This window comes from Manis pentadactyla, chromosome 8, assembly GCF_030020395.1.
Source record: "Manis pentadactyla isolate mManPen7 chromosome 8, mManPen7.hap1, whole genome shotgun sequence".
Lineage (NCBI taxonomy): Eukaryota > Metazoa > Chordata > Mammalia > Pholidota > Manidae > Manis > Manis pentadactyla.
Window position 1 is genome coordinate 82,094,270 of NC_080026.1, and position 27,329 is coordinate 82,121,598.

Here is a 27,329-nt window from a genome sequence, read left to right on the forward strand (position 1 = left end):
ATCGCTAATTATCAGAGAAATGCAAATTAAAACTACAATGAGGTATCACCTCACACCAGTAAGGATGGCTGCCATCCAAAAGACAAACAACAACAAATGTTGGCGAGGCTGTGGAGAAAGGGGAACCCTCCTACACTGCTGGTGGGAATGTAAGTTAGTTCAACCATTGTGGAAAGCAGTATGGAGGTACATCAAAATGCTCAAAACAGACTTACCATTTGACCCAGGAATTCCACTCCTAGGAATTTACCCTAAGAACGCAGCAATCAAGTTTGAGAAAGACAGATGCACCCCTATGTTTATTGCAGCACTATTTACAATAGCCAAGAATTGGAAGCAACCTAAATGTCCATCAATAGATGAATGGATAAAGAAGATGTGGTACATATACACAATGGAATACTACTCAGCCATAAGAAAAGGGCAAATCCAATCATTTGCAGCAACATGGATGGAGCTGGAGGGTATTATGCTCAGTGAAACAAGCCAAGCGGAGAAAGAGAAATACCAAATGATTTCACTTATCTGTGGAATATAAGAACAAAGGAAAAACTGAAGGAACAAAACAGCAGCAGAATCACAGAACTCAAGAATGGACTAACAGGTACCAAAGGGAAAGGGACTGGGGAGGATGGGTGGGTAGGGAGGGATAAGGGGGGGAGAAGTAGGGGGGTATTAAGATTAACATGCATGGGGGGTAGGAGAAAAGGGAGGGCTGTACAACACAGAGAAGGCAAGTAGTGATTCTACAACATTTTGCTATGCTGATGGACAGTGACTGTAAAGGGGTTTATAGGGGAGACCTGGTATAGGGGAGAGCCTAGTAAACATAATATTCGTCATGTAAGTGTAGATTAGTGATAGCAAAAAAAAAAAAAAAAAAAAAAAAGGGCAGTTCCTGTGTGGTAACCTCCAACAAGCTCTACACAAGGGTATAAAGGGCATATAAAAGTGTAGGCAAAGGGTCTGTTTGTGTTTATACAGAGGATCAAAGCCTAATTGGGCTACCCCGAAAATGAACTAAGATACGATATGAAAAAGAACTTCCAACATCTGCACCCTCTGGAAGACTCATGCCAGAAGATGATCATCAAAAAACCCCAACAAAGATCCACGCACTGCTACAGCTGTAGATGCACTCATCCCACCAGTTCCTGGACCTGCCATGGGAATGAGGAAGGAGATATCTAAGCTGGCCTGTGCATACAGTAAAACAACAAAATTGGACTGGATCTATACTGTTGGAACTCAACCAAGAATTTGGAGAAGTGCAAATTGTAGCGCTCCAAAGTCTTACAACTACAAACTATTTATTGTTAAAAGAACATATGGCATGTGAACAGTCCCCAGGAATGGGTTGTTTTAATTTGTCTGATTTCTCTCAGACTGTTCAAGTTCATTTGGACAATATCCACCATATCATAGATAAGTTTTCACAAATGCCTAAGGTGCCTAACTGGTTTTCTTGGTTTCACTGCAGATGGCTGGTAATTACAGATATGCTTTGGTTATGTAACTATACTCCTATTATGTTAATGTGTGTGTGCAATTTAAGTAGTAGCTTAAAACCTATACATGCTGAAGTTACTCTACAAGAAGATAGATATATCAAAGAAATAATCAATCTTCCCATGTTTTCTTCCGCCTGCTACTTCTATAGCTTTTCTTCTTCCTTCCTAATTACAACCCTTAAATAGAATTCGTGCCTCATATCAAATTTACCGAGTATCATAATTCTTCCAAGTGGTAAAGATACCTCAAGACAAATGCTGGGCATAGAAGCCACAGGGCATAAATATGCAAAGAAGTAAAAAGCTAACTTTTTCAAACAATAAGGCTTTTCTCTCACTTACCAACTTCACATTTCCCTGTATGGCCCCGGAAGATGACTGGTTAGCCAGAGACGGGTAAGATTCCTCAAGGGAGGAACAACCTAAGACAGGCACAGTCGCAGGGGGGCCATCAGGTGAGAAATTGGGGATCAACAGAGGTGAGGCTTAGAACCTCACCCCCCTGTTCTGAGAGAAATCTTCTGCATACGTGGATGTTTTATTGCCCTGGTCTAGCTTGGATTAACACATAGTCTACAGGCACACACCTGATCATCTACATGTGCTCTCTTACAACACTAAACTATGTTTTCTACCTTTATCTTGTATCTACCTACCACTTCAGCATTTTATTAAAAATCATAATAATAAAGAGAGAAATGTGGTATCCACATATAAATCAAGTATAAAAACCAAATGAGTATTCATATTTGAACTGACTGTTTATAGTTCATAATGCATGAGCAAAACCGAAAGTTTCTGTGATGACTGCCCTTGTACTGTTCACTATGTAACTTATTCATTATGTAAGAATTTGTTCTACATGTAAAAACTTGTTTGTTATGCCTCAGAAGATTGGAGACTGTCAAAAATTAGGCTTGGGGTGGAATAATGATTGTGCATTGAGCATTGACTCCCCTATACAGAATTTTATTGTCGTTAACAACCATTTGATCAATAAATATGAGAGATGCCCTCACAAAAAAAAAAAAAAAAAAAAAAAAAAAAGGACAGACTTCCAATGGTAAAATAAATTAGTAACCGGGATGTAATGTATAGCATAAGGAATATAGTCAAGATATTGTAACAGCCTGGTAGGGTGATAGCTGGAACCTAGAATTATGTATATAAATGTTCTACCACTGTGTTGTACACTTGAAACTCATGTAATGTAATACTGTGTGTCAACTACCCTTCAATAAAAAATAATTATTAATAAAAAAATAAAAATAAAAAATAAAAAAATAAAAAAAAAAAAAAAAAAAAAAAAAAAGAAAACAAAGTCACAGTGGATAGTGCTGGGTGGGATCCTAAACTCACAAAACAAAGCCATTTCTTCCTCATGCCTCACTGCAGCAGCCTATATTACTGTGGCACTTCTCCTTCATCGACCCGACGGGTGTCCCTTGTTTTTAATGATTGTGACAGACAGAATGAGATGTCATTCTAAACCTGAAGCTGTTTTAACTTTCCCAAACCACAAAACCTTCATTGCTGCCACCCTTCCACTCACCTCACTTTATTCTGCTGTGAAACTCCTCCTCCCCACCCCACCCCCACCATCCCCCCAACTGTTTAAAATCTGTTTACCAGCAAGCACAGAAAATCAGTCTCGTCATTTCAGTCACAAGACACGATCCTTTGGCCTGCTACCTTTTCTTTCCTCCCTCCACTCCACTGGCCAGCCCCCGACCCCTCCCGCTTCCTTTTTCTTCCTTGCTGGATCATTTACTTGCCCTCCTGGCCCGAGAGCCCCACGCTGCGCTGGCACTGAGCCAGAGACCCCGGGGAGAGAGTTTTCGGGGTCAAATGAAGACAAGTACGCCTTTGAGGGCAGAGCTTCTGAGGAGCAAAGCCAGATGCAGAAGCCAAGCCAGTTCCTTGTTGAATGGCCTGCCTACTAGGGCCGAGTCCCACTCACCAATCACTGGAAATACTGGGAGGCAGCTTGCAAAGAACACAGGTTTTGGAAACAAGACATGCCCCGCCTTGCCACTTCCTGGCTATGTGGCCACTCTGAATCGCTGCTTCCTCAATTTTAACTTGGGGAAAATGTTACGTGAATTATTCTGAGGAGAAAATGAGATAGTACACGCAGGACACAGGGAACCCTTAACAGCTGTGCTATGGTGCATCTTAGAAATCTACTCAAGGCTTCTTGGCAATCCACTGGCATTTTAAATCATAGTCAGAGACAGTCTTTTCAAAAAGGTTTTCTTGGAGTTAAATTGCTTTTAGGTTAAAAAAAAAAAAAGAAACAGAAGAAAAATACCACCTGACATTGTAACATTTGTGCTAAAAAAATTTCAAACCAAGATTCATTCTTGATAGTGATTTGTTTTTAATGTTTCTAAAAAACACATGGCTGTTCTCTGTTTACAAGATTTTTATACGCTCCTTAACTCTGGGGGATGCGTGTTCTCAGCCCAGGTAAAGCCAAGTAAGAGATTCTAGAAATACTGCAATTTTACCCACAGCTACAAGGAAACACATTGGGGATCACTATTAAACCAGTGACAGAAGTGGCCGAGAACACATACTCACCAGGCGATATGGGCCTGCTTGAACTCGGAGATGGTGTGTAAGGAATCGGGCTGGACACAGTGCGAGGTCTTAATCCTTGTGCAGACATCTCATTAAAATACCTAAGAGGGGCAGGGGGAAATGATCAGAACATCTGTGTGCCAACAGCTCTCTTTAGGGAGCTCCTGTGAGAGAATGTTTGGGGTTCATATCTTGAGGTCAAACTCCCAAATGTCCAGAGAGTGATGAGGCAGCCAGAAGACATGGATAAAATGGACTCCAGAGGCCTGCTGCTCCACTGCTTGGCAAACCTCTCTCCCAGGGGTACAGGTTAGAGAATCAGGATGTTCTAACTCAGGATGGAGGCCTGCTGACAGAGCTGCACCACACAGCCGGGAGGGCTGGGCTTTTCATCACTCCACACAGCTATGCAGAAAGGTGCCTCTGCTGTCCCAAGAATTACAGACATGTCCAGGATACTGGATACATTTAAACTGTTATTTGAAACTCAAACCCAAACAAGCCGTCTGAATTTTGTGTCATCAAATTAAAGCTTAAAGATACATATGCCCATGAACTGGATGTCAAGTGTTTACAAGGCAAGCCTTATTGAACAGTCACACATCAGAACGTAATTAAAGACCCCAGCACCGAACACTGACTGCAGGTCAAGTCACACCTGGCCACAACACATCGTGTCTGATTTCTCCTGGACTTGGAAGTCATATCAGACCTGTGAATCCTCAAGTGTGATTGACAGAAACATCAGCTTTCACTTTGTGAACAAGCAGAGGAAAATTTCTGCTTGAGAGACGTGCTAATAAGCTAAACTTCACCGGCTTATGGCCAAAGGGAGAAACAGCCGCATGGGGGGTGGGGGCATCTTTATCCCAGGGGAGATCTCAGCCCTGATAGTCTCAGTTCACAAGAGGAACTTTAACATGGCCATTTCTACACTGGTTTATTCGACTTAAAGAGAACCAAGCTCCCAAATTTGACATGCATAACTCAAGTAGCCTTACTGCGAAGGATCCCTTCCCTCTTTAGAGCAGCCCACCATACCCACATCACAGTGGCACCAGGCTGAACTCCTTGTATTGTACATCCAGCTAGGCAGCTAAGACCGCTCCTTGGTCTTAATTTAAGGAATAATCACGTTTGTAGATGCCACAAGAGCCTACTTGCTCTCTCTCACATGTGGCATCATTATTCCCAGCAGGTACAGAGGTTTTATTGGTTGCTACGCTCTATCTGAGAAATTCTGACCTTCAGAAGATGAGGCAAACCTTCTGGAGTGAATACCCACTCTGGAGAAAAAAAATTTTACCTGGAAGGTAGAAGTAGCTTTAGTATTGTCACTGGAGTAAGAAACTGTCCTTCAGAGCATGTCTTACTCAAAATGAAGTACAAGGTGCTATGGGGTTTAACACACAGTCTTCTATACTTGTGAACAAGCAGAGGAAAATTTCTAGTTGAAATTAGTATTCTAATTGATGGTTTTAGTCAAATGTTTTTAGAGGATAAGGCTTTCAAAGAAGATGGGACAGTATCAGAAAGAAATCAATGAAATTCAGAGTTAAAGATGATAGTTTTATAATACAAACAAAAGAGAAAGAATAATCTTTATTTTTTTTAAATGAAGCATATACACAACCCATTATTGTTTTTATAATTTTTTTGAATTATAAAAATATAGACCTTCATTATAGAAAATCTCTGATTTTTCTTGAAATGTCAATACCACTGTCCACAGCAAACTGATCGAAAATCTCGTCAGCCCCCTGGGTTTGTTTAGTAATAGGAACAGATTTCTGGCGTGCTAATACTGCCTGCAGGCTTGCAAACTGCGTTTTGGCATCAACAGCCAGTACCACTCAGCCCCACCATTAGCAGACCCTGGGCTCAGAGACATGTTGGACGGGCTCTGGAGGAAGCTTGGTCCCACTCCTCGCACTGAGATATCAGCTACGTAACGCCAGGGCATCTCTTCTCCAGGACAGAGAACCTCCTTGCACAAATGACCTGGCTCTGAGAAAGGCTAATTCTCCAACTGCTGTGTTTCTCTGCTGATTGAACAATGTTTTTCAATCTGGATTTGCTGCTTATCTTAATGATCACCTTACTACCAAGTATTGACTAGGTACAGGATAGGGGAAGGGTGGAGGGGGGTGGGGGGAAGGGAGAGAACCTGGATGGGAGAGAAATGTTGATAGTATTTCTTCTAGTTAACCTAAGGAGACTTTCCTGTTTCAGCCCATTTCTCAGTGGGACAATGAAGAGTTCTGATACTGAGGCTTGAGCAGGTAAATGTTTTTTTTACATTCATTTTATTTTTAAGAAGTAGCTGCAAAAAGGCTCCAAAGTCACCAATGAATTAGGCAAGGTATCCGGCTTTCCACCCCAACCAGCTGTCTCCAGCTGATTCCTTCGCTCTCGGTCTGTATTTATTTCCTCAGGCTGTACTATGGCTTCCTTATCTGTACCTCTGACTTAAGGTGCTCCCGTGTTTTAAAGAGACGTAATATAGGATTAGGCAGACTCACAAATAAATGAAAACTGCCTCTCTGCACATAACCCTGACTTCATCTCTGTCCCCACCAAATAACTTGGGAAAGGCAATTTTTTTCATCTTTTTGTGTAAAGGAAACTGGCCAATCTGCTTCCTTTGCCCTGTTGTCAGCACCTACGCTGATCCCGGGGTATTCACCAGCATGGCAGATCCACGTGTACGCCACCACCTTCCACATGCAACTGGATGTAAAGAGCCCTCCCGGAGCCTGGCTTTGTTTTGGTTTGGTTCTGGGTTTTACAAGGGCTCATAAGACACAGACACACCTTTCGTCATCCATTTCCAAGCTGGACTCGCTCTCGGAGAGTTGTCGACAGAGGGCTTCTCTTCTCTCCATCTCTCTCTGCAGCTTCCTCTGCAGCCTCAGGTTCTCTTCCCGCATGTGACGTTCCTCCTCCAGATACTGCGCCATTTTCTCTGAGTCTGAAAAGCCAGAGTTCTCAGTTATGTTTGTGCTTCACGCAGTTGTGCTTGCAACTCAGAGATGATGGTATCCAGCTCCCATGACTTGGGAGGCAGGATCCTCATGCTCTCACACAGAGATCTGATTTAAAGTTCACCCCTAGTATGAAAGTTTACCAATGATCTGCATTTAGAAAAAAATATGTAGAGTGGCACCGGGAGTCTGGGCCCCTTCACTCCCACTGATGTGCCTTCTAAAGTGCTTTAAGTGGAAGAGGGAATGCGGGAGCTGTAGCTAAGGGTGGACTGACCAGCCACTGGAGCCTCCTACACAGTTGGGGCTCCGAGGGGAGAGCCAGTCGGGGAAATCGGTTCTGCCCAGGGGCTCCCTCTAGGCAACAGACACAGGGCACCTGTCACACTCATCAGCTCACCCATGGGGCACTGCCAACAGTGAGCTAAAACACACTGAGCAACAGTTTCTGTTCACAGAAACAGGAACCAAATAGAATTCTGTTTATAAAAACATAGTAAACAACTTTGGATGAATACTTCCAGTAAGTCTAATTGTTGGCATGTGTGTGACTGTTTCTCTGCCTCTCCGAGCCAGACAGCAGGTAAGGACCCGTATGCAGTTAGGCACTGGGGGCAGCATCTTGCTTATGACAAACGGCGCCCCTTCTTCAGGAGCTGTGCTGTGTGTTGAGGTCTCTGCCAGAGCATCAGTTTCCAGGGCCACAGCTGGCTCTGGGCTAGACGCTGGACCTGGGCTGAGCCCGTCAGATTCTCTCTCCCAGGAATCTGGAATGTGGACGTGACATTTCATAGGAGTCTAGACGCTGTTGTGCTGGGTTCCCTACAGCTTTCACAAGGCCCTTCTGAGATTACCCTACAGGATTTGGTGGTAAACTCCAGCACCATTCCAATAAATAGTAAAACACAGTCCCCCCCACCCCCTTTCCTGCTTTACCTCAGAAACAATCCATTGTTACTAAGTAACTACAAAAACCGTAATACAAAACTTAGTGTCTACCCATCTTCCTGCTTCTTTCCTTTTCCCTGTCAGCCAATGAACCTGGGAAAAGCAAAATCTCCACCTACTTCTCTTCTGTAAAACTCGGAGTTGGCCATGACCACAATCTAAGAGAGTCCCACGAGTTACCACTCCATGTTATTAGCCTTACTACATTTAAGAAAAAAGGAAGGAGCTGAATGCCACACTGATCATTTCTCTACCATGAACTGACCCTACCTCAACTCCCAACTCCATCAAATTAGTTTGTTTTCAGCAACATTATGAAGGTCTGGTGTTTTAACGAATAATGACTTTTAATGATAAGTATTCAATGATCTCAAGACAGCATCATTCCAGAATATATAAAAGCTCTTATTTTAGAAATTCAAATAAAAATACCAAAACTATTAAAAACTATTATGTGCTCTAAACACTAAACCCTGCAGTTGTTTCCAATATAATCAGAAACCCTGCTGTCTAATCCAGATGCAAAAATCTCTTTAATTGAAGGCATGCTGGGAAGATATTTACAAAATATACTTTTAATACAAATGATTTAAATTATTTCCTCCCAAATATGCAAGCATGCAGAATTTTTCACTAGCTCTACAGGAAGCACTAGTTTGGCCCTTTGGAGTACTTATTGTTTCTAGAACTAGAAGGGCAGCTGTCAGAGCAAGTTGCCTTTCTTTTCCAAAAATAGGAAAGCTTCAGAGCACTGAGGATTCATGAAGCTTTAAGAATCACCATTTATGAGAAAACACTGTCTTTCAAAGAAAGTGGAAATCCTTTAGCATCTAGGGAAATCAGCAGAGATCCTTAAGCAACGATCTATAGACATGAATGTCAGTCACCTGGAGTAACGGCTGGAAGACTTGCTGGTGGTTGAGCAACTAACTCTGAAGCCAAAGGTATGAGCAGGCACTAGGCCTAACACCTCTGGGTGTTTCAGAGCTGGGCACAGATGGCAGGGCTGACACCATGGCATTCCTTGGCTGCCCCCTGCTGGCACACAGCTACACCTGATTTCCAGAGACTAGCGTCTTTGAAGCTCTTACCTTCTCTCACAGAGCCCCCTAGGACTTAGGGGCCACAGCTTATGTTTCCCCATCTTCAGCCATCTTGCAACATTTAGCCAAAGACAGGATCAACTGAGGGTGACTTCCAGACAGACTCCTGCGAGGTGGTTCCCACAGGATCCAAGGGTGGCCTATACATTTTGCATTCTCTTTCAAGTTTATGGTTAGAAATACTAATGCCCAGACCGCACCCCAAACCAATTAAGTCAGAATCCCAGAGGATGAAGCCTCTCCACTGGTATACTGAAAACTCCCCAGGGGATTCTAATGCTCAACCAGAGCTGAGAACTGCTGGGAGAAAAGGTTCAGTTCAAATTCTGGCACATCCCAAGGAGGCCCCGGTTATCTGACCGAAGGAAGAGAAAAAGCAGATGATGAGGAAAACTAACTAACCCATCCCCTAAACCCAATCCAAACCAGCTGTGAGGAGGTAAGTGCCCCCGCCCTCCCCGCTGCGTCTGCAGTTCAGCCTTCTCTGTCCTCACAAAATCAAAACAGCACTTACAGACACTCCTGTTGTTACCTGCGGTCTCTTCAAAGACCATAGTACAGTGGAAGGAATCAGTGGGAATGAAAATTTCTTCTAAAAATTTTGTCTGGGGCACAACAAGGCAAGTACACATGACCAAGAAAAATGTAAACTGACAGCATGGGGAAGAGTTCACAAAGGTGTGGCAAGAGACAATTATCCCACACAGAAAAAAAAACAAAAACATCCTAAAATAATTAATATTTAAGAACTCATTGATTTGTTTCCATGGAATATATGAAGTGGCTCTCAACCCAAGGTATACATCACAATTACTTGTATTAAATCAAAACTACAGAGGACCAGGCCCTACCCATCCCTAAAGCCAGCCCAGAAACCTATATGGGGTTAGACAGAATAACAGCAAGTCTACTTCCTGGAATCTATCCTAAAGGTGTTCCTGCACAGGTACCAAATGTTGTGAACAAAGAGGTTCATTGTGGTTGCATCAAAACCAAAAAGGGTCCTTTATATGGGACTAATTAACTAAACAATATGTGCAGCAGTCCCCCTTTATCACAGAATAACCTCCCCCTGCAGAACACCCACATTCTATTCCTTGAAGCCTGTGAAAATGTCACCTTACGTGGCCAAAAATGACTTTGCAAATGTGTTCAAGTTAAGGACCCTGAGATGGGAATTTATCCTTGATCACCTGCTGGGCCTGATGTAATTGCAGGGTCCACTTAAGGGCAGGCAAGAGGGTCAATGAAAAGGAGACGGGATAAGGAAGCCAAGCAGAAGTGATGCCAATGCAGGCAAGGGGCCCTGAGCAGAGAACGAAGGCAGCCTCCGGAGGCTGGCAAAGCAAGGCAATAGGTTTTCCCTTCTAGCCTTCTGCAAGTGGCCAGCTCTGCTGACACCTGCATTTTAGCCCAGTGAGACCTCATTTGGACTTCAGACCTCCAGAATTTTAAAGTAATACATTTGTGTTATTTTAAGCTACTAAATTTGTAGTCTTCTGTTACAGCAGCAATAGGAAGCCAACACCCCATGTTTTTTAAACTTTCTAAGGATAACCTTGATGTACCAGCCTAGATGCACTACTAAACTAGGACTTGCTATGAAATTTAGAGAAGATGTTAAGGTAAGAATCACTTAGGTTCTAAATGCACACTGTTTCACTCAGCAAGTCTACTTTCTGGAATCTATCCTAAAGGTGTCCCTGCACAGGTACCAAATGTTGTGAACAAAGAGGTTCATTGTGGTTGCATCAAAACCAAAAAGGGTCCTTTATAGGACTAGTTAACTAAACAATAGTGTGCAGCAGTCCCCCTTTATCCATGGGGGACATTCCAAGACCCCAGTGGGCACTGAGGATAGCACTGAACCCTCTATGTAAGGCCTTTTCATATATATATATATATATATATATATATATATATATACACACACACACACACACAACCCTATGATAAAGTTTAATTTATAAAGTAGGCACAATAAGAAATTAACAACAACAATAAAACAGAACAATTCCAACAATATACTGTAATGAAACTTAGGTGAATATGGTCTCTTTCAATATATCTTATTGTATTGTACTCATCCCTCTCTGATGATGTGAGGTAAAAATATGCCCACAGGATGAGATGAAGTGAGGTGAATGATGCAGACATGACACAGTTAGACTCCTACTGTCTCTCTGACTACATCAGAAGGAAGACCATTTGCTTTTCATCTGACCACAGGAGACAGAAACTACAGAAACTGAAACAATGGAGAATTTGGGACTGCTGTAGCCATTATAATTAAATATTCTACAGCCCTTAAAAAGGGGAGTAAGGCAGCTCTGTAAGTACTGGCAAGGAAAAAATTGCAAGATTCAGTAAGTGAAATAGAAAAATGCAACAGACCATGCTCATTGTGCTATTTGTAGGTAAGGAATACATACATGTATATCTATCTGGAATAATATATAAAAATGCATAACTGTGAGATCACAGGTGAGAGGGAGACTGCTTTTATCTCTGCATACCTTTCACTACATTACTGATTCAAATAAACTCAAGCAGCCAAGGAGACCCAAGCAAATTAGGCACAATGACCTAATCCAGTATTCAGAAATCTAGTCCCTTTGTTTCCCAACTCAACATCTTGACTTTTTCCAAAATATGTATACATTTCAAAAGCAGTTATTCCTCAAGTATCAGGAACATATGTCAGCTGAGGCTGAAATTTTATGGTAAGGAAATAAACACTCTGCCTGAAAGCCCCAATGGGACATTGAGGACTCCTGCAATATTTTTGTCAGCACAATCCTAGAGACAAACACAGGGGAGAAGACTTAGAATAATACTTGTGATTCTGCACCCTCCCGGCATTATATGAATTATTTTCTAGAAATATTAGAAGCTCCTTGCCCAAACCTACTATACTTTCCCAAAAAAATCTATTCCAGGATGATACATAAACTTACATAAACATGTACTGGTAATGGAATACTGTATGAATTTGATTCGTTCGTGCAAATTCAATGGTGAATATCCGTAAAACCCTGTATTTGGGAAATGGATTAATTCTCTGGGCCAGTGAAACCAGAGGCTACATACGTTGTAACTGAGCGGCTCTCAGTTGCTTCTTCAGCCTCTCCACTTCATTCTTTAAAAACCTGATGTGGCGCATCATGTTTTCCGGGGAATCGATCTCCATGGAGATGTCTCTAGGCGAAGGGGGAGCAGATACTGGCTGGTCTAATTTCTCCTGCAGGATTCTTCATTGAAAAGAAAAATTCAAACCATGAAAAACAGTTTGCCTTTAACAGACAAAACAACATACCAGCTGGAGGGTTGTTTTGATAGCAAGCTCCTGTTAATCGCCAAAATTCACAGGGTTGCTTAACTTTCTCTACCCCATTCTACGTTAGCTTCTGGTCCTCCTTACCTGGTATTCAGGTCAATGGGCAGAGCTGAGGGCTCCACCCTTCCTTTTGTCTTTTAAATGACTACTCGTAATTAAACATTACTGAAAACATGTCAAACATTTGCTTCTAATTAGTATGCCTGCTGCACAGTATGCAATCAGAATTACGTGATGTCTAAATACTTGATATGCTGTCTGAGGGAAAAGAGAGAGGCAGGAATTCCATTCTCACACTTTCAGGTGAAACTTACCAACTACATACTCTGAATTCCTTTGGAGGGTGGCATCATATGAAGAGACTCGACTTCTAAATTTCACTCCTGAAAAACCAATTCCAGGTGTGCAAACTGGACTAAAGGCCCTTTGCTTCTGGCCATTGCAAAGGTAAATTATTGGGTTAGTAATCAGTGGTGCCACTTTCTCTACCAACTTTCATTAGTTGGAAGCACATAAAATACTAATCCAACAGCTTTTAACCTACAAAATGACAATTTCATATCATTTAACACAGTAATTTGGTAATATACATAAAACCTCCAATTGCATTCTGCAAAGGAAGATGGGCTGGTGGCAGATCTCTACATCCCCTTTTATAAGCTGCCAGGGTTGGCTTGGTTTAGTTTCCGACTTTCTACCTTTGAGTCTGGCCAAGTGCAAACTGTGAATTTGAGGCCTGTCCTTGATGAGACAACTAGTATGCTAAATATTGCAATGGTCCCTATGTTTATTAGGTTAAGTAACCTTTCATACTTCTACTTAAAACTACCATTACAATAATGCAAAGCATAACTGACTCAAGTCCAGCTTGATAGATACACCTCTGATTTTCACTTTTCTTAAAGCCTGTGATATGACTGTATTTTGCAAATCCTGAGATGAACACCTATTCATCTAAAAAATTTATGGATGTGCATCCAAACCAAATCCTTACAGCAAAAGGACTCTGGCTAGCTATCTAAAATCCTGGTGAAGTAGATTAATGACCATTTTCAAGAAACTCCCTTTCTACACAGATACACCCATCTTGCATACAGACTCTCCCTGCCACCCTTCAAGCCCTGCTCCTCCCACCCCTGAAGTATGCAGTACTTTAAAATATAGGCCTGAAGGCGTCTTGCACAAAGAGGTTCAAGAAATGTTTGCTGTTGAATAACATTTCACATACACGGACAATATATTTAATACAAATAATCCTACCCTCAAGTTTGTACAAGTATTTCTTCACAGCAAGTTTAAAACAAACAGATGACAATTTTTGTTTAAATCATCTGTTAAACAGATAAACTCTCAGCAGCCTAAAATCTCCTAATGAGATGGGTAATAATTAACGATATATAACACATACCCTAAGCACTTCAGAAAACAACTGTGGAAGCCAGTTCAATAAGGTAAAAAGTTGAAACTGAGCAATTTAAAGGTGTGCAATAGCACATTAATTTCTTCATAGCCTTTAGTACAAAATGAAAATAAATTCTACTAAGATGGTAAGAGAGAAGCACAAAGAGGTGACAAACATGAAAATGGTTCAAAAGGCTCTAAACATTTTTTTCATTTGAAAATTTTAAATGATGTGAATCAACCGAGGAATTTAAATGTCCCATTGTTATTCCTCAGTTACACCCAGAATAGCACCCTTTGAATAAGCGTGCACACACACACACAAACACACACACACACACACACACCACATACTGAACAGCAAGACTAAACAAACCGCTTTTCAGCTTCAAGTTTATCCATCCTTTTCCAGAGACGATTAACAAGTGCTTCTTGTTCTTGTTCCAAAGTATTTTCAAGGTCAATCTTCTCTCGTCTCAACTAAAGGAAGGAAAAAAATTTTACTGAAAATAGTAGGCCACTTAGACTTTGTTAGATTTTTTGATTGGACCCCTAGACCACCTTATTTGAGAAAACTGCACAGAAATGGCTGATTTTCTGACACATATAATAAGTCCATGTAAGGTCTTAAACTTTAATGGAGAAAACCAAGTCAGTTTCTTTCTTTGATGTTAAAGCTTAATTGTTGTCTGGTACGTGAATCACATTGCTTGTTTCAGCATTTATTCAAGGACATGAAAACTCTTCTTTAAAAAAGGTTTGGGGGAGTTCTGCTTTCATCACACCAGAACTTACCTAGGTTTGTCCCCCTAGTCCTGCTTATAGTTCAACCTTAAACCAGAAAAGTTATATTACCACTTATATAAATAATTCAAATTCTCAAACACAATGCTATATACTGATTAATGGATGCACATAAATATGTCCTGAGATATAAAAACATGCACGAAAATGATAAATACCAAATTATAATACTGGTTACCTCTGGGAAGGTAGGAAAGAAGGAAAATTTGATTTGGGGGAAAGATACGTAGCTGCAGGGAGAACCCCAAACTGCATTCTACTTCACAAAAAGAAGTAAACATGGAAAAATTCATTTAATCAATCAGTACTGAGCAATATTAAAATATCAGAAGCAATGCCACACACTAGTTAATAGGGAAGAAGCAGGGAACCAAGGAGTCAGAAATTTTTGCACTCATGGAACTTACATTTTAGTGGAGTTGAGAACAAATGGAACTGATAAGTTATATACTTCGGTAAGGGTGAAAGAGATACAAAGAAAAAGAGGTCTGGTGAGAGGGATACAAAGTAGTGATAAATAGATGTCACAGTGACAGGTAGAGGTGTTATATCATTGTACTTGTCTGTATGTTTGAGATATGACATAATTTTAACATGAATTCTTTTTAAGAAATAGAGGAAGGCTATGTGACTGCCCCTATACTCTCTATTCAACCAATAGCAATTCACCTTTCCAATCACTGAGCCAACAAATTATCTTTGATTGCACAGCTGTAAAGATGCCAGCGTGGCAGACTTCACATTTCCATAGGCCACAGGGGCAAGCCCCTCATTGTCAAAAATCCCTGTATATATGCAGTAAAGGGAGACCAATACCATGTGTAAAATGTCATCTTTTAAAGCAACCAAAGCAGACTTCACTGAACAAGTGAATGAGCAAAGGGCACATCATCAACTGAAAATACAGCTTCAAAATATTTCCTTTGTTTGGGGTTTTGGGAGGGAGTGGGGAAGGGGTGGCAGGAAGTCAGAATTAAGTCAGAAGCATTTTGTGCTGTGACTGGGAGCACGCTAACACACAAATGCTCCTCTGCACATGAAACAGTTCCTACTTGCAGCACCAAGGAGACACCCCAGAGCACCTCACAGAATTCCTTTTAAACTTTGGGATGCTCTAGCTGAACACATTTTTGACCAAGTTTGAAATACGATCCACAGCCATTTTTTTTAAACAAAATTCCAAGGTATTTATCCTCTAAGGACCCTGTTTACCATGTTTAATTAAAAGCATTATAAGGGATACTTGGTAAGCAAGAAAAAACTCAAGCAAGGCAGCATTTTGTAGTAGAGATGCTAAGCAGAGAAACTTATGCCCAATTACTTTTAGAGTCTTGCATAATCCTAATCAATAACCCTGAAAAACGAAATCAAGACAAAGCTGCCCTTACCCATGTACAATGTGCTAGGCATATGGCTTTGAGCAGGTCCACGCCTGCTGTGAGCCTCCATGTCCCCATCTATGACCGTGACTTCTGAGGTCCCTTCCCTGTCATTCTTCGTCAATCTCGGATGGCAGCTGCCTTCACAGTCTGAGCTAGTTCAGTCACAGATTTTTTAGAGCAGAAGCAGCAAGAGAAATAATCTAAATCTATCCTTTCATTTCAGAGCTGAGAAAACCACTGGCCTAGGAGATGAGGTGATTCATCTGGGACTATGAGATGACAGGCAAAGTGAACGACCAGGGTAGGAATGGGTATCAGACACCATGGCAAATGCAGCAGATCTGGAAGGGCAAGCCAGATTTGGGGTAAATTACGCTGTGCTCTGTTCCTTTGCCAATGGCTCCTGGAGAAGCAGAGGAAAGGGTAGATTAGTCTGAGAGTATGCAGAAACACGTAAGAAAGCAAAAGAAATGGGTTGAAAATGTGCACGATCTCAGCTTCTTTTTGGCACCTGCTGGTAGAGCTACCAGCTTATCAACTTATTGCCCACTTCAGGGAACCAAGGCTTCCTGAAGGTGGAACTTGGGTTTACTGGACCAGTGTGCTCTACTCACTTCCATGAAGCAGACAACATAGGAGGCTCTAGCTTAGGGCATCTCACCACAGAGGCCAGTGGTGCTACCGGAGTCCATACGATCTTGAGCCTTAGAGCAGGGTTTCCTGTCTTATTTTATCAGTTTCAAAAACCTTAACTTTTCAGCATTGCTGAGGCTCTCACTGACATTAAAGGGCAGAGAAGTTAAAGGACATGGTATTAATTATGATTATGATTAACTCCCCCTTAAGTTCTTTATCAGAGTTGCCCCTCCACCTCCTTTCCTCCTATTTCCACAACCTATGTTTAGAGCCAAAATACACGTGCCAGTTCTGCCAATTCAGACAAAAGCAGTTTTTCAGTGCTTGCATTACCCTGGTATCAAACAGTCCTCAAACCCGATGATGTATGCTAAGTTTACAGAGCAGCTGTAGTTCTTACGTGAATGGAAACATCAGCACAGTGACACATGCTTTCCTTATGCTGGTCTTTATCTGTAATACTCTCCCCTATCTCCTTCCTAATAACTGATCACTTTTTTAATTCAATGTTCATGCAACAGGCACCCACTCACCCATCGCCAAAGATCAAATTTTCAGGCCAACCCAAGCCCCTTCCAACTGCCCCCTATGTGTGCACCAATGGATACAGCTGATTTGTAGAATATTCATTTGAAAAGACTGCTTTGTAATTAAGTCAGTAAAATGGCCTGTCAATTTTTTAAATTTTTCTTCAGTAGCTCTCCCTTCCATTGCAGGTGAATTAATGTCACACCAAGAGTTCATATTATGTTCCCAACATAAATACAGAACTTCTTCAATGGATAAGCTTGGTATATAAAAATACAGCTCGTTCATTTGAATTCACAGCCCATCCTAGCTGTGTCTTCTCGGTGGGCTGTTACTGACCACCAATAGGGGGCAGCCGAGAACCAGCTCTAGCGCTGCTACACTTCTCACAGTACCATTTTCTCACTTAAAGAGAACTATGACGCTGGGGTTCACCCAGAGGTGCACGAAAGGAATGCTTGGCAAAAAAGCCTGAGAAGAACTAAAGCCGAACCACTGTGCTCAACTATAGAATTTTGAATGGTTTTAATAGATCTCTTAAATCTACACTGAAAAGTTTTAGTCTGACTACCATATTATATTATCACCATTCACATGAGAAGATATATTTTGAACCCTAAACATCTGACTTTAAAAACAAACTGGGAAGGCAGCCCATTAACCAAGGTAGGGAACAGGAAAAATCCATGTAATCAGAGATATCATATAAACACAATACAGCCACAAAGTTTGTTACAACATATAGTAAAAAGCACTTAGGATGAACATGATATAAGGTGCATCTAGTGTCTAAAAGAAAACACAGTGGAGTCCTCTAAGACTCTAAGACCTACATTAACCAGACTCTTAGTTGGCTAGATTTTTGTTGTTGTTTTAAAGAAAAAGAAGTAAATCCTAAGAAAATAAATGGGTGTTGGGGATTAATAACAACAATTCCCTAAAAAACCTTCCCAGCTAGATAGTATCTGAAGGTCACGAGTAGTTCAGCTCAATTTCCTATCGATTTATTATGTAATGCCACAGATGTTCAAAGTGGCGACCCTGGATGTATGTCAGAATCACCTGGGAAAATAAAAAGCACAATATTCAAAATATGCCAAAATCAAAGTCAGGAAAATGAACAGTTTTTACAGTGTAGCGAATATGTCCCTCCGCCCACATATTGAATTCTAAATCCTCAAAGTGATGGCATTTGGAGGTGGGGGCCTTTAGGAGATAATGAGGCTGAGCTGATGCATGAGTATGGGGCATCCGGGATGGGATCAGCGTCCTCTCTAAGAGTCCTGAGAATCCATGCACCTTGCTCTCTGCTCTCCACCACAGGGGGCTCCAATGAGAAGCTGCAGTCTGCCACCTACCCGGAAGGGGAGCCTCACCAGAACCCATCAAGCTGGTACCCTGATCCTGGACTTCCGGCTTCCAGAACTGTGAAAAATAAATTTCTATTGTTTATAAGCCAGTCCATTATTTTATTTGTTACAGCAGCCTGGATGAGCTGTTAGTTTTTGTTTCTACAGCAAGAGACAATAAAAGAATCTTACCTCATTTCACTCTACTTTGCCAATACATCTGAGTCAATCAAGGTTTTACGTATACATAGGAAAGAAGCGACTCATAGGATTTCCCAGGGGGCTGTTAAAATGTATCATGTGCAACAGACATGAAGCAGCCAAGAACAACACACAGTGGTCCCTGCTCTGAGGCAAAGCCTTCACAGATCAATGCAACAGACACAGCAAGTAAAACTTAAACACTGCCTCTGTTGGTGTTCAGGCCATCAGTGGCACTCGCTCGACCCTGGCAATTCTCCTCCAAGGCTGGAAGACATTTGACCCTTGTCTTCTGGGAAAAAAAACTTTTTAAAAGAAGTCTGCTAATTTGTGTTACAGATGAGTTAAGACAGGTGCTCATAGATCACAGAGCCCCTGAGGTACCTCTTTGATTAATTAAGCTACAGCTGGTTTCAGAATTAAAAACAAGTTCTAGGTCATCACCATGGCTGGTATAATGCTGAGCACAGAAAGAGCCAATGGAAATTTGTCAGTGAGATCAAGAGAAAAGGAGAGAAATGTTAATCAATTCATATCTAGAAGGCCAAAAATTACAGTCAAAAGAAATGCATGTATGTACATCAGAAATATATTGATGGAGAAAAAAGAAAAACAGGCAAGAAAATCATAAGGAATTACATAATAAGATAAATAGGGTTGTCCCTCGAGCCAAAGTAATGTTGGTGATAATTTACCTTCCTATCTTTTCCTGCCCCCACCTAACTTTTTAATGACCGTTTACTATATTTGTAACAAAAATATTTAAGATATCTTATCTTAAAAACTGATGATTTCCTAATGTAATTTAATAGTATATCCATTAATTTAGGATGTTAGTTTATAGATATTAGAACAGAGAATGAACCAATAAACTCTTAGAGGATAAATGACAGTGAAAGCATAGCTACCTGGAAGGATTTTCCAGATAGCCCATGGTCAACCTGCTTTACCACAGCTTACAACTTTTTTCTTCTCAAAAATTATGTTCCCCTCCTACACTGCTGGTGGGAATGTAAATTAGCTCAACCATTGTGGAAAGCAATATGGAGGTTCCTCAAAAAACTACAAATAGAAATACCATTTGACCCAGGAATTCTACTCCTAGGAGTTTACCCGAAGAAAACAAGATCCCAGATTCAAAAAGACACACACACCCCTATGTTTACTGGAGCACTATTTACAATAGCCAAGATATGGAAGCAACCTAAGTGTCCATCAGTAGATGAATGGATAAAGTTGAGGTGGTACACATACACATGAAGTATTACTCAGCAATCAGAAACCAAATCCTACCATTTGCAAAAACATGGATGGAGCTAGAGGGTATTATGCTCAGTGAAATAAGCCAGGAGAAAGACAAGTGCCAAATGTTTCCCTCATTTGTGGAGTATAAGAACAAAGAAAAAACTAAAGTAACAAAACAACAGCAGACTCACAGAACCCAAGAAGGAACTAGCGGTTACCAAAGGGAAAGGAGATGGGGAGGGCCGGTGGAAAGGGAGGGACAAGGTGACTAAGGGGCATTATGATTAGCACACATAATGTAGGGGGGGTCATAGGGAAGGCAGTATAGCACAGAGAAGACAAGTAGTGACTCTATAGCATCTTACTATGCTGATGGACAGTGACTACAATGGGGTGTGGGGGGACTTGATATTATGGGTGAATGTAATAACCACAATGTTGCTCATGTGAAACTTTTGTAAGATTGTATATCAATGATACCTTAAAAAAACTGCATTCCTATAAAATTTAGAGTTGTTTGAAATGGATATAACTTAAGGAAAATTTTAGTATCTAATTAATATTAAAATGTGAAAATGACACTATTTCAGTTTACCAGCTCAATACATTTTGCTTTTGTTCAATGATGTTGAGAAACAAAATGTTTTTATGAAATAGACACATGTACAATTAACTCAGATTTATATGGTTTCTGGATCTTGAAGTTTTCATCACTTTGACATAAGCACAAATCTGCATACTGGGTTCATAATTCTAGGGGACCCTTTTACCAAATAACTACCATTGATGGAAAGCAGGCATCATACAAAGTATCAGGTATACATTCTTTGCTACACTAAGAGTAAGTAGAGAAATCCTTGGGAAGGAAGTGTGTATTACAAATACACTGCCACACCACTGGCTACCATTATTCCATTATCTCAAATAAGTTTCTTTAAGAAAGTAATGCTAGGGAAACTTCCCTTGATGTGCTTTATCCAAAAAGTTGCCTTGATAAAAGAAATTGTTTCTAGTCATTACCACCCCCACCCCCCACCCCCGTTTCCTTATTACAGAGAATTGGATTTCATTAGCTACTCATTCACTTGCCCTGTATGTTCAGCTAAAGGGAACACCTTTCCTAAGTCATCAACCAGATTCTTGTTCTGGTCATGAAGAAAGAGATTTCATGCATTTCAAAATTATAAGCAACTAGAATGTCCAGTACGGTATCCCTGGATTTTACTGCCCTTTCTGTAGCATACCAAGGCCCTTTGATTTCCCAGGCAAAGTCTTTCCCCCAGTGCATGATCAGAAACACACACTGCTGGATCATGATAAGGGGCTCTGCTCTTTACACAGTAAATACATTTTGAATTTCTGCCCTGCTATCATGTAACATCATCTGTACAAACTGATCCACACGGCGAGTGTTATCTGGTGCTTCAAAATGAAGTCTGACAAGATGGAACACAGTGAGTTTTTATACTTCACTGAAATGGGGACGAGGGAAGGAATTCTGGGCTTTTGGGTTTTTTCCCACATCTTGCAAAGAGACTTCTCTATGTCCCTGACAGAGGTCACAGTCTACTTTCCTAGATCTGGAGTTGGGGCCTCTCAGCTGGCTTTACAACATCCTGACTGCTCCCAGATTACAAAGCAAATCAACCGAAAAGAGAGAGTGCTGACGCTGCTTTTGATAACTTGAGTATTGCCGCTGGTTTGCCTGCTTCCAAGGCATAAAATCCCACTTACTTTTCAGCTGTGCTCTGAGGCTTTTTCCCAACCTCCCCAGGTAAGCACTAGGTAGAATGCTTGTATCCAAGTTTCTCAGGCAACCCAGACATTCTCAAGGATTTGCTACAATCAAGTCCCCACCAAGCTGACTTTAGGACAGACTGTGATGATGTCCGGCTGGGTCACAATGCAGCTTGTCTAATATGCAGACAGAGACTATAAGTGTTTTATTAAAAAAAAAGAATTAAAAGCAGGGCAGCAAATTATGATACATTATTGTTTTATAAAAAAGGAAAGAGGAAGAGAAAGTGAAGAAAATGTATGAATAGCAGTTCTTTGGTTGGGGGGGTGGGAATTACAATCTAGGTAATGTTTTTCCATTTTAGTACTATGTTTTCCAGATTTACTTGAAAGAGCAATGGATTATTTTTATAATACAAATGTTTATTAAAAAGGTTTCAAGACTTTCATAATTTGAGATTAGTATTTGAAATCAAACTTCAAAGTATGCATAGGGGTCACTAAATCTCATCTTCCTAACATAAGTGAATGCTCGAGGAACATGATTGTTCTTTGAAAAAAAAAAATGGCACATAGAAACCAGCAGATGCTAACCGGAGCTACTACATACAACAAATTCCTCCCGCTGCCAGAATCTGCAAGGGCAGCTGTTAGCATGAATGGAATTCTAACATGACCCAGTAGGCCTCACTACTCATGAATTTAAGAAATACCTTGTTCCCCAGTAACAAAAAAATCAAACAAGGATGCCACCAGCCACTCAGTTCACTGCTAAGATACAAGGACTCACATATTATCTGTGTAACTCACTAGCATCAGATATTATAGTTACTAAACAAGTAGCATCAAAATTGTATGTGGACTGGTTGTGATGTCAGTTTGGTTTGTATTTTGAATCAATTACCTTCTGGCCAAGTAAGGCAGAAAAGCCACCTTGTATCCTTGTCTAAGAACCATTGTTCTAAGAGATGGAAACCTAAAATTTTCCTTTATTTCTGATAGAACTTAAATGCTTCCTTGTTTTAAAAAGGAAAAAAAAAACCAAAAATTAAATTTTGTCCTGAGGATTGAAACTCATCATTCTAAACCCCAGCCTCTGTGATTTGCTACATTTATAGATGGTAAGAGATACTGGGATAAGTGGCTGTGACCGCTGCAGTTACCCTTGGAAGCTGAGGTCTTGTCCAGCCTCTGTAGCCTCCTGATGTTGTCTAGTAGTTAAAGGTAAGCACTGGGCACCATTAGCACTAACATGTGCCCTGGTAAGGCTATGCGGCTGCCTTCTATAAGCTACACACTGTAAAGACCACCTTTGGTCCTCAGAGACACCATATATGCAGATTGCTACAGCCCCTTCCCTTTCCCTGCCCAGTAACAAAGAGGAGGGACTCAGCTTCACGTCTTTATGAGCTCTTTTCTGTGTTCTCAGCATCTCCACTTCTGCAGTGTCTGCACCCACATATTCTGCGCATTGTCTCTCCCATTTCTATCTCCTTGAATATCTGCTTTTCTGCAACAAGGCTGGACTTAGATCTACTCAACCTGTGTGTGTCAATTAACAAGCAATTAAACCAGGTGCCAAGGAGCTTCAGGTCCTTCTCAGTCGGTCACAGGGGCAAGGGGCTCACCAAGGCGGTGACGCTGCCCTACTGCACAGAGCATCCCTTGTCACTGCCCACGGGTCCACAGCCCTGCCTAGACCAGGCCGCACAAGGCCAGGGACCTAATGCCATCCTCTTAGCAGAGTCTGTGGCAGACAGCAGGCACAAAACAAAGGTGTGCTGCATCACTGTAGGATGTGTGCCATTCAAGCACACTCACTGCACCACGGGCAAAAAAGAAAATCAACGGAGCCACGTCACCAGTGCCACAGGAACATAAATTGAAGAGACCAGGTCAAGGAGGGTGGAGAGACATTTAAGGCTCAATGCATGCTAATTTTCCCAGAAAATGTGCAAAGTGCCACAGAAATGAGATGGAAACTTTTCATTATTAATGGCAGCAGCTACAATTTTTGGACAGCTTACTAGATGTGAGTCACCAGGGATACTGTGATAAGGTCAACATTGTGCCTTCGCCCCTTTACCTTACAGGGAATTTATAAGGGAGAAAGTGTTTCCTGATTGGTTTTTGTGTACCAAGTGTACCATGAGAAGGACTAAACATTATGGAAATACTTTACAGCACAGACCCCTAACTGACTGGAGGAGAAAAGTAGGTAAGACTTGAACACAGATAGGGCAGAAGAAACAGAGCCATAGAGATCCGGGGGCAGGAAAACATTGGGCACCTCAGAGCATGTTTTCCAAACTGCAAGTCATCACCCATTACTGGACTGTGAATTAGTTGTGACCTCCACTTTGCTTAAAATGAAGTACGATTGCACAGAAAATCAGTGCAAAGCTTGTTTAATAAAACTTGTCCTGGTCACATATATGGTTATGAAACATCAGTGTACTGGGTTACCTTACCACATAAATGGACTTCTTACTCCTGCAGTTCACTTTGGAACAATTCTGCATGGGAGGGATGAAAGAATTTTAGTATGTATGGAGTGTGAGGAAAGGCAGGATGGAAAATTATTTCTCCCAAGAAACCTGTGAATTAGATATTATGTCTGTTTCACAAAGGTCAAATTGTTTGCCTGAGGTCAACACAGTTTATTCAGATGGAAGGGAGATTTGGACCCAGAGTTCCTCAACACCTGGGCTAAGGTAGTGTCATTATAAACGATGCTAATGAAGGAAATTACCATTCCAACCTGAGATCCAACTTTAGATGTGGGTGTCTGTGCTCTGGGAGAGGGGGATATTTCTCAGATAAGAGAAGATACCCCAAATTCCAGCAACAACTGAGAAAAGTACACTGGGCCAGAAAAAAATAAGGTGTCTGGTACATGGCTGGCAACCTGATCAGCATGTAAGTGTTAACTGAAGGACAGGACTAAGTCTCCACTGGTTTATTCCACTGTTTTTCTTTAGTACTATCTGTGGGTAAAATAGCAGTTATTTCCAGAATCTCTCATCTGGCCTTAGTTCATCTCCATATCAATAGGTGTTTCCTAGGGGTGGAGAGAGGTAGTCCATCTTCACATCAATAGGTAATTACAAGGGCAAGCAAGGACATACCTGGACTTGAGAGACTGAGTCGGGTCCCCCCCTTTTTTTTTCTACACCCAGGTCGCAAGAGACACTGGTAAGAAATAAATGGGTTTCTCTCACTTTATTTCTCCCTTGGACTGATTTTGGTTTCAAAGGTATTTTGCTCTGGGATTTCCCCCTGGAGTTACACTATCTAATAATGTTTAAGTATCTAGTCAATTGGTTTCCAGCCACTGTTTCCTTCTTTCCCACAATTTTCTGTACCAATTGCACAGAAGGCCCTCATATCTGCTGAGCTGAATTCCACTTAATAAGCCAATGTGTGTCTTTTAACGCTAGTTATCCTTCTCCAGAGAAGAAAATCCTCCCTAGTTGGCAGAAAACACTCAGATCAAAGTTTCCAGACAAAGAGAATACTCTTAAGTTTTAAATGTTCTTAGAATCACCTAAGAAAATGTGAATACCAAATAAGAGATAATAGGGACCACATGTTTAAACAAAAATCTTCAGTTAGGGTTCATGGGCAGTGTACACCAGTTTTGTTAAAAAGAGCGAATAATAGAATTACAATCATGTTGACTAGACTAATCCAGTTTATTAGACTAATACTAATTATTAGTGCTACAAAGACCTCAAAATTATAAATTCCTGAACATATTTTACACTACTTATAAGTTGTCTTTTGGAGCTAAGAATTCAGAATGCTAAATAAAAACCAAATGGGTAACTAAATAAATGGTTAGGAACTCATTAGTTGTGTGACTTGAGGAAGCCTACTGATCTCTCTCTGAATTTACATTTCTGAAACTGCAGTGTGAGCAGCCCGGGCCACTAACAAGCCAAACCAGTCTATCCCAGAGCAGCAGCCAGTCCCACCAGGCCCCTTCCTCTGCAGTGAGATCTTCCGGAAGAGGACACAGGAGCAGGAATCTGTTGTCCCAAACCCTGGAAGCAGATCTGATGTCCCTGCTCTGGATTTTCTCATGATTTCCCTACTGTCACATGTTCCCACTAGGGTCTTGGAGGCAAAGGTATTCTTCCCCACAACGAGGTACTCCAGCTCCCAAATCCTATGAATAGGTTGCGTATACTGCAAAACACCAACACAACTATTTTTGGCAGATACCCACTTAAAAATCATTACAACCCAAGCTAGACCTATGAAAACAAATGTGTTGTGGCCAAAAAATCCCTGGCAGAAGATATTTCAATATCCTTTCTGTAGGTTCAATCCATGAGGTTCAAAAATGGATTGTTTTTAAATTAATAGCAGTAGCTCCCTCATGTTGAGTGCTTATGCAGCAGAATTATGCAAACCACCTTACACTCTCTCACATTCATTGTATCTAACACAGGTTTGCTATCATTGCCATTTTACAGATAAGGAAACTGAGGCTCAAAATGAACTGGCTGGGACAACTGGATAGCCACATGCAAAAAAAATGAATTTGGACCACTATGTCATAACATATATAAAAATTAACTCAAAATGAATCAAAGACCTAAATTTACGAACCAAAAGTATAAAATTTTTAGAAGGATAAATCTTCATGACCTTGGATTTGACAATGGATTCCAAGATATGGCACCAAAAGCATAAACAACAAAAGAAAAATAGATAAATTGGAGTTCATCAGCATTAAACTTCTACACTTCAAAGGACATTATCAAGAAAGTAGAAAGAGCGCACACCAAACAGGAAAAAGTATTTGCAAATGATATATTTGATAAAGGACTTGTCTCTAGAATATACATGGAACTCTAACAATTCAATAATAAAAAGATCTCAAATGGACATTTTTTCCACAGAAGATACATAAATGGCCAGTAAGCCCCTGAAAAACAGCTTAACATCACTAGCCATCAGTGATGTGAATGTGAGATATCACTTCACACTCACCAGGATGCTATAATCTATAGTGTAGCCACTCTGAAAAACAGCCTGGCAATCCCTCCAAAAGATAAAACTAGAGCTACCATTTAACCCAGCAATTCCACTCCTAGGTATATAGACAAGAAAAATGAAAACAGATGTCCACACAAAAAATTATACAAGAATGTTCATTCATAATAACCGAAAGGTTGAAACAGCCCAAATGTCCATCAAATTTTGAATGGATAATCAAAATGTGGTATATCCGTACGGTGGAATATTATTTGGCCAGGAAAAAAAGCCATTGTGTTGCATGTACTAATACATGCAACACAATGGCTAAAAAGCATTACGCTAAGTGAAAGAAGCCAGTCACAAAAGATGACATACTATATGATTCCATTTATATGAAGTGTCCAGAATGAGCAAATACATACAGACACAAGGTAGAGAAGTGGTTATTTAAAGGGAATAGAGGACTGAGCATGACAGCTCAAGTGGACAGGGGTTTTTTTTGTGTGTGTGTGAGGCAATGAATTATTCTAAAAATTTATTGTGATTACAATTACACAACTCTGGATTACTAAAATTCATTAAATATACATT

General features: G+C 40.8%; 1 protein-coding gene across 1 annotated transcript in view; it reads right to left on the bottom strand.

Annotated features, from left to right (window-relative positions):
* The window catches only part of CCDC6 (coiled-coil domain containing 6), a 117,448-nt gene that overhangs the window by 15,991 nt on the left and 74,128 nt on the right, over positions 1–27,329 (bottom strand). Inside the window, exons 4-7 of the mRNA XM_036895034.2 lie at positions 14,244–14,347; positions 12,220–12,380; positions 6,909–7,065; positions 4,095–4,195 (exon numbers count right to left, since the gene is read on the bottom strand). Coding sequence (XP_036750929.2) covers positions 4,095–4,195; positions 6,909–7,065; positions 12,220–12,380; positions 14,244–14,347 — 523 coding nt within the window. The remainder of the gene's footprint in view (positions 1–4,094; positions 4,196–6,908; positions 7,066–12,219; positions 12,381–14,243; positions 14,348–27,329) is intronic.